This window comes from Diuraphis noxia, unplaced genomic scaffold (genome assembly GCF_037042655.1).
Source record: "Diuraphis noxia isolate RWA-SAM2 unplaced genomic scaffold, SU_Dnox_SAM2 contig0005, whole genome shotgun sequence".
Lineage (NCBI taxonomy): Eukaryota > Metazoa > Arthropoda > Insecta > Hemiptera > Aphididae > Diuraphis > Diuraphis noxia.
Window position 1 is genome coordinate 13,599,839 of NW_028301715.1, and position 15,772 is coordinate 13,615,610.

The 15,772-nt window shown below is 26.4% G+C and overlaps 1 protein-coding gene across 2 annotated transcripts in view; it reads right to left on the reverse strand.

The window, feature by feature from the left end:
• LOC107162117 (atrial natriuretic peptide receptor 1-like) overlaps positions 1-15,772 on the reverse strand; it is a 298,392-nt gene that overhangs the window by 188,796 nt on the left and 93,824 nt on the right. For both annotated transcript variants that reach the window (XM_089229378.1, XM_089229379.1), the window contains exon 4: positions 5,778-5,892. In XM_089229378.1, the coding sequence (XP_089085504.1) occupies positions 5,778-5,892 (115 nt within the window). The remainder of the gene's footprint in view (positions 1-5,777; positions 5,893-15,772) is intronic.

A 15,772-nucleotide genomic window follows, 5' to 3' on the forward strand; every position in this document is an offset into this window, starting at 1 on the left:
AATGTGCGAACAGTGTTAATTTAGTTTTGATGAATGATGCAATAGATTCCATAACCATTTTATTTGTTTCTCACACAATAAAAACATATTTATCTTTATATTTGTACCAGAATATTGATGTCGATGTGGGCAAAATATACAGTTTTGCCTTTTAAATCTTTGGGCAATTCAAAATAAAGTAATTTAAACGTTATATTTTTTACTAAATATGCCTGGCCATTTGGAACGAATGTGGGTTAAATGATCCATTAAGAGGACGTGATACCCGCATGTGTTGTCTCTGTCTTACAAGTGCATTATATAGTAAATTTTACGTTCAGCAGAACACGTGTAGCTCCGTTTGCTTAAAAATTAGAGTGAATTGACCTCTTATAAAATTTAAAGGTATGATTGTCATCTAGACAACCTCATATGCTTTTTATTTTATTTAAATTTTAAAGGAAGTTATGAGTATTTTAAGATGCACAAAAAATTTACAATTTTAAAATACTCATAACTCGCTTTAAATTTAATATAAAATAAAAATCATATGAGGTTGTCTAGATAATAATCTTATCTTTAAATTTTATAAGAGGTCAATTCAATCTAATTTTTAAGCAAACGGAGCTACACGTGTTCTGCTGAGCGAAAAATGTACCATGTTACGCATTTGTAAGACGGAGACAACACATGCGGGTATCACGTCCTCTTAATAATAAAATATTATAAATTATAGGTGTACCGATGTATATTGGATATTGCATAGTGCATGTATAGATTTTAAATACAAAAAAAAAAAAAACATTTTTCAATTTTAAATAGCTTAATCGCAATCCATGTTATTTTTTTAATAAACAGAACTAATTTTTACGATAAAATTATGATGACGAAAAAAAAATGATAGTATAATATTAAAAAATATGTATGAAGTACCTATATTATAATAATCTTTGATCCTGATTTTTTATCGAAATTCTTTTCAATACAAATATAGTGACCAAAATTTATGTTTAAAAGAGGAAAATGACATTGAATAATTTATATAGTTATATAGGTACCTACCAAAAATTGACAAGTTCAGAAAAACATATCAACAATCATCTGTACTATAAAGTTAGCAGCCATAGTAATTATAACGTGGATAGTAGATAATTACGAATTAATATACTAGAACGTAATTATAATTTATTTGTAAAGTTTAAATGAGACTAAAGTTGTAGAAGAACATATAAAAACTTTAATAGTATGATGTTAGAATTGCCAATAAAAATAATGATAGTTTGGTACAAAGACTTTTTAAATAACTCGAATAAATTTATACGAAAGTTTATGTATTTGAACTCATACAAACTAAATAATATATTATTTCAAATAGTTAGTCACTTAAATAGTTTAAAGTCAAATGTAAAATGCTTCCAATAAAAACCATAGTCCAGTGACAAGTTTACCAAGAAGACTAAAAATATTCGAAAAAATGTCTCCAAAATAAATGTATACATTTTAAAAATTGTATAAAAATGATAATTTTCTTGAAATAAATGGTGATACGTGAACGGTTTATATATAGGCTTACAATAAAAATTATGATTTAAAAAAAATCAGGCTACATTTTTTTAAATAAATTAATATAGGTAGAAATATTATTTTTATTGAACCATTATGCTAGTTAGATTTATTTTAAACAATTAACAACTCGATACTATATTTTATATATTAAATAAATTTAAAACTAATTCAAAGTAACTTATAATCAAGAATGCAATCACATGGTATACATCCAGTACACTATCAGTAACCTAACCATTGTTAGTATAAAAAAAAAAAAAATGTTTTGAGTGAAAACTATAACTTCAAAAGTTATAGTCATAGTTTAGAAACCAAATTTATGCACAAAAAATATTTCCAGTATCGTACAGTTTTTAATTGTTATATATATATATATATATTTAGCATAATAATTATTAATATAAAAAAGATATTACGTTTTAAAATCCGTTAAACCATTAAACTAACGTTTGATGTTTTTTTAAACTCAATAACTTTTTTTTTATAAAAACGTTACGACATTGCAAATATTGTCTTATGAAGACATCTGTATATATAAACATTTGGTTTTTCAATTATGAACAGTAGCCAGAGTGGCTCTTTTTCACATGAAACAGTTTTAACGAACATTTTATAAGTGCGTGACGAGCCATCAATTAATTATAGTTTGTTATTTTAGATTTTAGATTCCAAGTGGAGTTTGATAAATGTATTGATTTGCCAATGATGTTGGTATTTTTATTGCATGTGTTTGTTATGACTTTTTAAAACAATAAAAGTACTTCAATTTTCAACTCATACGATAGTTTCTAGTAGCAAATTGGTTAATAATAATTATAAATAATTCAAGAAAGTCAAATGTAAAAAATCGGGAAGAACATAAAAATCAGGATATTGATACTTTTAATTATAAAAATGAATTTTACATCATAGACTATTTTTAAGCTATTTATTGACTTAAAAGTTTAAAAAAAAATTTGTTTGATATGGATACAAAATTTTTCGAGTAATCAAAAAGATTGAAAATTGAATATAGGTAAGGTTCTCATAAATATTTAATACCTGAAAATATCCAAAAATATTCATTAATATATATTTTTTTTTAAATAGAATTTCAAATTTGGATTAAATTAAATATTAATTTACTATAACAGGGAATCACATATTTTTATATTTTGTTGTAATTTCAAAAATATTATTCATGGAGATTTCTACATATATTATAATATTTTATATACTCAATGACAATGTTTTCGGCAAAAACTAATTCTATCTTCTGGTTTACTAATAATAAATTTAATTACTTATATACATATTTATCAGAAAATATAATTATTAATATATAAATCGTTTTTGTGTACAAAAATTTAACATTGGATTTAAATTTAACACATACATTACTCTGAATTGAACACTTGAACTCGTGTCATTTACTACAGCAGTTCTATTCCTTATTCCCCCTTTTTTTTAAAGAAAGGTATATTTTGTTAATTTTATCAGAGTAATTTTCTTTAAAAAATTTTGAATTTTATTTAAAAAGTATTTTTTATATTACCGATATTTTTTAGTTAGGTACCTTTTATAGTTTTATACAATAACGTTTTAACTTATAACTTATTGCGAAATTCTTTAAATTAAAAAAATACCTAATTTTGATTCATTAATGTCAGTGTCATTTAACCACACGTTCAAATATTCTAATATTCGAGATACGTAGATTGGCCAATAAAACATTTATTATTTCATAGAAATGGGTATAAACATATACAAATTTACGTATACAAATTTTATATTTTAAAGTTTTTTTCAGAAATCCAGAAAAATACTGCCTATGAGATTTTTTTCGAAAGTAAATTGAAAGTAAAATATATCGTTAGAGACACCTGTCCATTATACGTTAGAATAAGATATCCTCTCTATATTTTTTAACTTTGAATCTGAACGTATTTATCGGTTGATTTACGTTATTTTCACTAAATACTGGTATTGGCTCGTGTTTATAAAAGATGACAGGTTTTGGCAATTTCTTTACAGCAAGCTTGCGTGTGCGCTACTTGAATGTTATCTGCGGCCAATAAACTACTTATCTTACGTCGACTGTTTCAAAAAGGTATACAATGTGATCGATTTAAGTTTCTATACTCATTGTTTTGAAAAGTTTCAACATTTTTTAATTATTTATTAACATAAATTGATGTTGTGGAAAAAAGATATTAAACAAAAATTGACAATACTTCATTGTAAACATTTTTCACATAGTTTTAAGGTAACGTAGACTTATAATTTTACATTCAGACGGATAATATTTTTTTTCGGACTATTTAACCGATTTGTCAATCAGTTGAGTATATAAATAGATACTTAATGTTTATTATAAGTGGAGTATTATAATGCAAGATAGTAAGTGGTACGGCACAGGGGTACCCCTGCCACAAAATACTCATTATTTCGCTAATCTAAACTTTAAATACTTGGAACTAACATTATCAACTCATTTTAAACCTGATGTTTATTTTTATTTTTTGTATTATTATTAGAACCTCAGCGACATTGGCCATTGGCTTTCACAACAATTAAGACTATTACATCAAACCTAAAGTTTATGTATCAAAGTACTTTAAAAATATTTTGCTTTATGAAATTAAAATAAAAAAACAAAATTATGATGATGACAATTATTATTATTTATAAATATATTTTTTTTTATTAGCTCTTAGTATCAAACTATTATTATATTTATAATGCTGTTTTATAAAGACTTACACAATCAAACCTTCAGTTGTTTTTTAAATTATAAGGGTCTCTTATTTAACCCTGTAGTTTATGGATGGGTTCATATGAAACGGTGCAGACAAACAAAAACCAATTGTGGCCCAGCAAATATGGTCAATATATATATATAAACTTCCTCCTCAGATCTCATTTTCACTTAGTCTCTAAACTTCAAACACACCAAAACTAAGTCTTGTTAATAGGCATTTCGGGAAGAATCGTTATCCGCATAGAATTTTAAAATATATTTTAAAAGTGTTGTTCGTCTTCAATTGTTCTTATCCCATTGATTTTTATTTAAATCTCAATTTTGCATGGAGAGTAAAGTGGCCAAGATATTTGATAAAAAAATCGATGATCATGTTCAGCTGAGTGGTCGATGTACAATAAAATTATGATTTTTATTAAACCATAATTTTTAATATAAGTAGAAATTAAGCAAGTATGTAAGAAATTAATGTAAATTAAATATGTAACGCCGGCTAATAATCATGCAGTTAATGCCTCAAACAATTAAGAAAAAAAAAAAGTAATATGATACCTACGCTAATATTGTATTCAAAACAATATTATTCTAATTTGAAAATTCTTTAGAAGTTTTGAACCATGATATTACTCTCGCATACTTACACATTTTTTTCACAGCAATTTAATTTCAAATTTCACAAATTTTTCAATTATTTACTCGTACATAATTTTATCGAATTTTTTTAGACACTAAACAACTACATTAAATATTTTCTTTCCATTCAACATTACTTTTTAATCCAATTACTTTTGGTTTACTGTCAATAATAACATAATAAAAACTTTATAATTTATAAAAATTCCCTCTGTCCTATTATTAATAATAAAATCTAATTTAGTTCACTATCTTCTCTAGATGTTCATCCAATATAAAAATCCTTAATGAAATATAAGCCCTTGGATGTAAAGTTTCAAGCTATTATTCCAGAATGTTTAGACCATTATATTTTTCTTCATATCCAGTCAAACGTATGAACTTAAGTACATTTATTTCAATTTTCTTAGCAAATGAATTAATCTTTTGTCTCAGAATTATGATGTCAAGAGAATTCTCATATATTATAAAATTATAAAAATATATACCTACCTACAGATAAAAATTAGATTAACATTTAGTTTTTTTTTTAAATATTAAACAGCCATTTTTAATAAAATATAATTTAAAATATTGAAATTTTATAATTAATAAATAGATATTATGTACGAATATTAAAACATTTTAATTTAATATACATATTATACCAAGTCATTGGGCTATGCAATAAAATCAATAAATATACGTCATATTGTCATTTGCCATAGGTTTTAAACAAATTAATTTTTTAAGCTACGTATTTTTTATGCCGTGAAAAAATCTATCCGATCTACCAACCTTAACTACTTAATAATAAACACATTATTTTGCCACCTAATAAACCGTCTCTAACACACCGCATTAACAAAAGATGAATTACCTGCTGAACAGCTCAATGTTGAAAAACACGTATTCTCCACTATCAATCATGTTGAGTTCTTCGGCGGCCAACAGTATTTCTCTGACCGTTAACGGATTGGCACACACCACCATAACTGAAACAGAAAAGAGTACTGAAATTTCACCATGATTGAAAATCCGCTTCCGGACATATGTATAAAATAAAATGCTGCTGCTGTCAAGAAAAGTAGTTTATTCATGATTGTTAAAAATTTAATTTTTTTATTCTGTATGTTAATTTATTTTATTAATTTGTACGCGCTTAAAATTCCGCAACACTATACATTATACATGGATCATAACACGTGTGATAATTTATTAAAAATAAAAATACTTAATTTAAGACTGCAGGTTTTTTACATTTAAAAGGACAACGCATGAGATTATGAAAAATAAGTCATTACTTTTATCGAAAGGGAAGTAAACAAAGGACAAGAAAAACGCGTTTAACAGCTAGAGACTCTGGTGGAACGTGAGTACAACACTACAGAAATAGTATAACTGGCCGATTTAAATTGTGTGGTTGCAAGCTATGAAAAACAAGAGTTAAAAATATGAAGAATTTTCACTATCATTATTTCGAGTTTACATCTGCAAGGAATATACCTTCCTTCCTTCAAGCGCGCTTGTCATCAACATGTAGGTAGTTTAACTAAATACCTAGTTAAACAAAATGGTACAATACATTTAAACATTTATTTTAAATTTTGTCTTCAACCCAAAAACGATGAATTAAGCGACTTTTTTTTAAATATAATGTTAAAAATTAAAATCAAACCATTATTATTATTTTTAAAATTAAAATACCAAAATAATCAAGAACTCATTACTATATAAAAATATATATTTCAAAATATCACGCGAAATAACACTATTTTACATAATTCTTATACACAACACAGTACAATATTACTTACAATTGTCACTCCTATATTATTATATCGTAAAACCAACAAAACATGCACATAAGATATAATGTAATAAATAAAAACTCAATAATAATTTGTTACCTACACAAAGAAATAAATAACTGAAAATATTTAATGTCCGAAATTACTATTGGACCATAAATTAAAAAGCTTAACAGTTTAAAGTTAAATAGTATAACGACTGGTGAGATATAGAAATGTAGATTGTTTAAACCTTAGATCATTTACTGTGGATGTAGCCATGACCGTCATGCTTGTCACCTGTGTATTTAATTTAATGCCAAAATGACTGAAAACTAAAGCCTTGGTCATGTTATTACTGAGCATGCTTGAACTGAAAACTAATGATAATTATAAAAAAATGCGCACAAATAGTCGGAGTTCTAGGTTCATTCATAAATCAAGATATGTATTCATTATGACATCAATAATTAGTGAGGAAGTTGTATTATTTTAATTGAAACCCAATAATTGCTTATAACTAGATGCCAATATCCCGAACAATAAAAATAAATAAATAAATGTGAAAAAAGTAATAATTTATCAGTGGTCAACCATTCAAGTTACTAACAGAGACTACTAAGAGACTAGCAGAAAGTTTCGCATAAAAATAATTACCTACCTATTATTTATTTTCATATCATATATATAATATAATATCGATAAATATTGCAAACGAAATATATTTTATTTTAATTCTAATTGATTTAAAAACTATTTAATGGGAAACACTCCTCCCTGTCCCTTACCAATAGGGATCTCCTGTCACCATCATTAAAAATCATAGTTAAATAACATATTAACCACTGGAGTTGACATACAGCAAAGAGGATTTAACACGTCGTTCGCGTACAAGTACATAATGTGTTTTATAAAGTTTTTCCTGACAAAATCAGAGACATTTCAAAGTGCTATATTATACGAAAAATGTAGAATGCAGCGTATAAGTGGTTCCTAAAAGTTTTAAAGTTTACGTTGTAAAGTCAACATATTTTTAAATCTATAAACGAACGGCTAAAGGACGAGTTTTTTTATTGAATTACTATATTCCTATATGTATATCAAAGTAAGACCAAAATAATTAGACATGCTTGTTCAGTGTAGAATTCGATTCCAAACCACCTTTTAAGCTATTTAATACTTTTATTCTGAAACCATCATTTTAAGTTATTTTTTCCAATTAAAACATTGCATAATATTGGAAATCTATACTTTTTTAAAACTCGTAATTCGTAAACAATTTTAGAAGCACAAACATTTGTATTTAACTTAGGTATATTATGTTTCTGTAAGCATTACTTTATTTTAATTAAGCTTAAATCGATATAAAACCAATCAATTTTTTTTTTTATAAATATATAAAATTTAAAACAACAAATTTAATTATAAACAATTTAAGATTTTACTCAAGGTTATTCGAAAGCAATTTTACAATCATATTAAGTCTGCAAATACATTTCAATTTATTGAATTGATCATTTGAATTGAAACAAATCATTTCCTCGGTTATTTATCTATATAATAACAATACATTTAAATACATACGGTAAAATGTGTTGAACGAGACCGCACTATTTAAACTGGTATTATACTTATGTCAGCCAAGATGTAAAATATTCAAAGCAAATGTATTCTTCAAACGTGAAATAAATAGTAAAAATTGAAGAAAAACCATAATATTATATAGGTGGGTACCAGCCTCTACATCACCACCTTATAACGAACATAATAATAATCCCCTAGATGATATGCTTTACGACGCTAACCTAATAAGCGTGATAATTGAGTATGAACCACCATCACCAAGTAGTAGGTAAATAATTGGGGGATTTGGGGGAGGGGAGTTATCGGTATTTATATTTTTTTTACATGGTCTCTTTTATATAATTTGGATTAAACTCAGTCAGTGGCCTGTTCACAATACTGTTACAGTTACTTAGCTAAGTATTCCTGACATGAGCGACCGGGCTATAATGAACTAAATTCTTCGACCCTTATCTCGCTTACCGGGCAGAACTCGCTTCGAACTTATAGCAACCCATAGTCACTTAATAGCCACACTTAATATCATGTATACAACGCAACTATTATTGTCTTTCACGCGTCGTAATAATAATTACGATTATATAAAATATTATTATTACTATTATAAGTAAACAATCGAATTTCCGAAAATTTCACAATAAATCTTATTACATTGGCAATATAGGCTATATTTATATACACGAATATGATATGATATAGGTATACTGTGTAATATTGTATTGAGTGTAATAAATAAAAAAACGATGGCGATAAGTTGGCTCTATAAGTACATTGACTAGGTTAGTTCTGCTTCTTCAGTAGTTAGCGTTTATCCATCAACCATTAAATCCAATTAAACACGATCATTTTAGTTGAATGATTTACGACATGTGATCATTGTTACGATTAATGCACCGTGCGCGGTTTCAAACGGTTTACACTTATCCTTCGTCCACCGTGATATAGCACAAAACGATTCAGACATTTGAAACGCACTCAATTAAATTTTCGTACAAGTATCAAAAGAACAATAATTATACGGCCTTTCCGACAAGCAACTTTGTGTATAACGTACCGTTAGGCGTTAAGTATTCAAACGGTTGAAATCCAACATAGACGAACGTATGCGTGTGCTACAGCCCATCTTCACATTGACATATATATATTTAAGTTAGTACAAACCCATTATATTCTAAATTATATGAAAACAAAAATAAATAAATACAATTTCTGCAACATTTAACAAATGGTATTTACAAAAATTAAACGCTCTCAACCATATTTTAACTATTTATTATTATCATAATATTCTGCTGTAGTGCAGTTTACTCTGAAAATATTTTGTTTACTCTGAGATAGTAAAAAGTCACAGTTTGTTGGGTTTGTGGGGTTCCATACTAAGTTAAGTTACGTGTTACTAAAATTGCTTGTTATGTATTGCATATTTTATACCAAATAATATCCGTTGTTTAAACAGTTTTAAACCATAAACATAAAGCTCGTACTGGGTACATTCTCTATTTATTTATACACTTTGAGATAATTATCTTAACATCCACTTAACCTAATACTCACAATTAACTTAAACATTTTAAATTTTATCTGCAAATACAAAACTTATTTATAATAGGTAGTTTATCGTTGAACTGTCAATCGTATTCTAGTATGATATTAGAACATTTTTAAATTGGAAATCATAAGAATGTATTTAAAATTCCAAAATACAAAATATTTAATATCTATCATTTGAGATACCTACAAAAGGGGATCTCAAAAAATTGAGGAATCTAATTTTTAGTCACGTTCTGGCTATAAATTATCTTCATTGAAATAAAATATAGCTCAGTTCTTATAGAGGTATTAAGTAGTAATACCCATTAATCAATAATCAACACTAAAAAAGACGCATAATCCATATACCTATAATTTATATAATATTGTTTATTGAAATAATATATACAGTCCACATTAATAGAATAAATAAACAAATGGATTAATGCATTATATAATATTACCTTCTAATTAATGTTCAACGACAGTTTCACTTTGGAAACTATATACACAACGAAAACTTAAATGCAATATAATATTACCTTCATAATCCGACTTTACAAAGTACACCCAGTTTCAACAAGGTATTAAAATATTTTATATTATACGTTTATAACACTGTTGAGTGTTGTCATAATGACATCAAAGCAGTACATTTTTGGATATTAGATTATTAACTATTATTATTCAAAATAGATTATTATCATTGGTTTTTTTTTTTTTAATGAGCCTCAACAACAAAGGTTATTGGCCTTTAACATTAATATTTTTTTACACAAGAATGAATCATTAACAATAATATATACAAAACAAAGGTAATATTAAACAATTATATGTTATAGTATGGTAATGTTAAACAATTTGATATAGTTTAGTTTGTTTTAAATAACTGATTAATTTTTCAATGTTGCTTGGCTGGGGACTTAGGGCTTCTTCCAGATAGTCTTCTATGTTGAGCTTGGTTCTGATGTCGGTGAATTTAATATAATTTGTTTATATTATAGTTAAAATACAATTGATCTTTTTTGAATCAAATTTTGCCACAAAACACAATTATTGTTGTGTTCATATTATTGTAATCAATATTCGTAATACTTGTATATGAGTATGATATACTAAATTATATTACATACTATTTTAGAATAAAAAAGATACCTATTAAATATGATTAACAAATCCAAATAAAATATGTTATTCTTTCGCATTAAGGCCACACGAATGTCCTATATACCAACAATAGTACAATACAACAGTGAATATAAACATTCGAATAAATCCTGCTTGTAAGAAATTCAATAATGATTTTATATTACTTTGGTGATGACCGATAACTGATAATAATAAACATCCATTTGTTATTTTTACAAATATGAGGCTTTTCAAGTTCCCTAATTTCACGACTTATCTAAATATCTTCATTACTCAGTTGTTAAACATGAATAAAATATGTATTATTTAATTATTTAGCTGCCTACTTATAAGACAACTTATTTTAATTTTATAAAAAGCATAATAATTAAAAACTAACGTTTAGTATTAAATTTAATAAGCTTATGAAATAACTGAATGTATACTACTGATATAAATTATAGTTCACAATGAACAATTGAACGCAACAACTACTTTTGACTAATACTACGAAATTTTCACTTTTGTAATTTATTTATTTTATGATACACTTTTTCATATTTTTCAAAATAATATGTATTATTTGTTTGTATTGTAAAACATATATCTAACGATATGTTATTCTGCTGTATTGATGAATTGAAAATATTTAAGAGTAGTCCGTTAACTCAGTTCAAATATAAGTAAACTGCTTCCTTTTATTTATTTTTTTATTCAATAAGAAAGTTTTAATATTTTATTTCGTTGATTTTGTACTAAAACAATCTTTAGAAACGATTGTGCTTCCATTGTTTTTCTTGATACGATTTGATATGTTCTCAGAACGATACAGTTGGAGTTAATATTTTGAATTTCACTTATTTTATTTATGTGACACTCTTAAACATTTATTCAAAATAAACATTTTCAATAAAGCCAATGTTATATTATATATTATATTGTTCAAGAAAAGTTTAAGGATAAATTAACAAACATTAGCTGATCGTATCTAACATGAAGTATAGGATTTTTTTATTTCTAAAGTTTAGAAACAAAGTCACATTAATTCACTACCTAGTAAGGTCATACATTTGATTTAATTAATATGTGTCTGCAGCAGTTATTCTGGTATTTTTACGTCAAAAAAAGCAGGTAAGAGGAAGTCGCTCTGCTGTACATTAAGGGGGGGGGGGGTGGACCTCTGAATAGGGTAGGTTAAAGGTTCAGCTACTATACTATCAAAATCGAATTACACATTTATATGCATTTTATGATTTGTTCGTCTATTGTATTCTTAATTGCATTGAATCTGTATGAATTTTGACTAAATTATTATTAAAAACTCTTAGATCAAGCTAAATTAAATTACCTTCAGTTTTTTTTATATACTACCACTAAATTAAATTATTCCTAGTTTTGCAACATCGCATGAAGTTTTACGAGCAATCGTACATATATCTTACCCAAAATGTATATTCTATTGTCCCATTAAAATGTGCGCAATCGTATTATGAAAAAGGTAAAATGCGCGCAATCGTATTTTACCGGTATCATCGTATACGAAAAACGATTCTGAACGGAGATGATTTGTCAGTCTTGAATATATATATAAGATTTCTTACAAGTTTGTCAATCTTTATCACAAATAAAAAGTCCACCGAAAATTCAAATTAAATTTTTATGAGCATTTGAAGTTTGAATTTTTACAACATTGGATTTTCACTGGATTTCACATTTAGCGATTTTCTTATTTTGGTGTAACTCTAAAAGTCTAAGACAAATGACCGCAGATACTTGAAATTAACACTGAATGTTTATATATAGGCATTTTCTATATTTGATATAATTTTCAAATATATAGATTTGTTTTAAGCTGTTTACTGACATTTTAATTTTTCAACTTTTTTAGTTTTTATTTCTATAAATATCGATAAAAATTTATTTGTTCGGTAGAAAAGCTTGGAAATTTAATACAAGGCTCTTAACATGTTGTTACAATAGCAGTTGAAAAATAAAAGAAATTCATAGTCACAATTTTTTTTTTATAAGCATTCAAATTTTGAATTTTTACAACATATGTAAAATTCACGAAAATCACGAAAATTCGCAAATTATTTCAAACTAGAAATTCATAAAAAATTTTCTTTTTAAACCTAAGATTTGAAAATTTTTAATAATATATAATATATCCTAGACAAATAAACCGTCTCGCTTAGAATCGTTTTTCGTATACAATGATATAATATCATTGGATTCAAATTTAATTCCATCCATTACAGTAACCCACATGTAACCTACTGTACAGCAGAGCGACATCCACGACTTACCCGCCTTTTTTAACGATATAAATATAAACAATTTTATGAATTTTGAACTACATCAATATTTGAACTTCAAATGCTAATAAAAAAAATTGTGCCCATGTATTCTTATAATTTTTTAATCACTATAAGAATAATTTATGAGGAACTTTGTATACAATTTTCAAGTATTTTGATAGGACCAAAAAAATTTTATCGACACTTCAAAAAAAAATTTCTGAAAAATTGAAAATTTCAGTTGTCTATAAATATCTCAAAAAAAGTCAAAATATTTTGAAAATTAATCATGTAAAGAAAATGCCAATCTAAATAACTCGTAAAATTTTCATGTGTCTACGACTTATACTTTTAACTTTGTATACTTATACTTTTAATAACAAATATTTAAAATCGTTTCAGGATAAATCGTTAACGCTACGCTATTTTGTAAAAATTTAAAATTCAAGCCCACTTAAAATTTTTCCTATAATGATGATTCAAGTTTTTTCTATAGCTACTCGAAAGAAAACTTATGGAAAACTTAGTATAGTATTTTTAATCCTTAGTTATAAACACAAAAAAATTTTCAACTTCAAAATTACTTGCAAATTTTCGCGTTTTCGACAGATTTCGTAAAAATTTGAACTATAAACGCTTTTGAGTTGAAAATTAACATTCCGGTAAGGGAATAATTTACACATATGCAGCCGCTGTGTAAATTGTTTTGCGCTCGGTATATATGATATAATAATAAATTATAACATCCCATATTATATTATTATTTGTAGGTATATTAATTCAACAATACGTATTTTTTCAGGTATCACATTTGCATTAATAATACATTTTGTTCGGAATTTTCAAAACAAATAAAGAACATTGTAATAGTATAACGTTTATTACAATTATTGCAAGTAAATGAATATTTATGAGGGCATATTAGTGTACACGTGGTGTTAAAACGCGAACATATCAAATGCAAATACAAGAAACTCACTGTAGTTCTATAACTTGCAATACAATATTATAAGTACATTGAAACATTATAAGGTATGATATTATTATAATGTGGCTACACAATAAATATATAACTGTATATATATATATAAGCGAGATAACTGTAATTATCGTTAATAAAAGCCAATTATGATAATATTTATTGTTTATGTAAGACGTGTGTGAGTACCGAGTAGAGGTATAGGTATAATAAATGTAATTTTGATAACTACCCCTTACAAACGAATTTATCTCACGGGGAAGCATTATTGTTCGGTGTACCTATATAAATAATGCCTTGGCCCACGTTTAACGGTTCGGATGCGGAATAATTTCTTATCTGTATATACTATATAGGTACATTCACTACTCCGTAATAATGTTCATTATTCTTAAAACGATATCACGAGTCGACCCCAAAAACACACGCAGACCAAACATTCGGTAATTTCACATGGGAGGGTAATAAAAAAAAAAAACTCTTTCGTCACCCTCCCACTTTGCAGCGATATGACGGAAAAAACTTTCACGTGTAATACTTCAGCTATCAATGTATGCGTGCGGAAATATATGATTTTACACATATTAAGAAGATGAGTTTTCCGATGAATTTACACACTGCAACAGTTGTAATCATAGGTTTGTTAAAATTTCTATTTAAACACATTAACGTCTTCGGAAAAAGTGGAGAAGTGGGCAACGCTCTGCTTTACAATGGGTTTCTGGTTGTCACTGTAATGGATATATTATTAAATTTAAATTCATTGATTTAAAACATTATAATATATAAAAAACGATTTTAAGCGAAGACAGTCTATCAACCTATACCTAATATCGCTAAGTATATTTCATGATATTATTGTTATTAAAGTAAATATATTTTTAGTATTTTGCGTTAGTACTGCAGTAATTTAAATTTATTTTTGAAAATGTAGTTTTAAGTATACTAAATAATTCCAAAAATCAAAAATTATATAGCTACAGCGTTGTTGAAAAATAGAATATAAATGAGCATGCTTTTTGCTAGAGATGTATCACTTTGTATAATAAAGGTTAGGTTAAATCAAGTTGTAAAAACTGTCTTCACCCTGTGGCGAGGTGTCTCGTTCGTATTTAATTAGGTTATCCGTCAACAAACTTTAAATGTATCACCACAGTACGTGCACATACTACTATATTAAACGAATAAAAAACTAAAAAAATACACACTCGCGTACTGTATTATAATTTATAAGTTATAACATAATATTATTCTGAATCAAGGCTGTTTCTCGTCGGCTCGTTCAAGTTAAACTTTATCGGTGGTCCGATATCATGAATAATATATAAAAATAATAATTTTTTTATAGCACGCAAAAGTGCAAAACTTCACATTTTTATAACTTTAGATGTGCGGATATTCTGAGAAAACGCCGTTTATATATTATCATATTATCAGAGCCACAAAGGTATCGCACATGGCCGGAAACCCGTTCGCGTGATACGAATGCATTAAGCGTTTATTATGGTAACAAATTATGAAGGTATCAAAATATCCACCAATTGCAAGCCCCAATAGGAATACATGG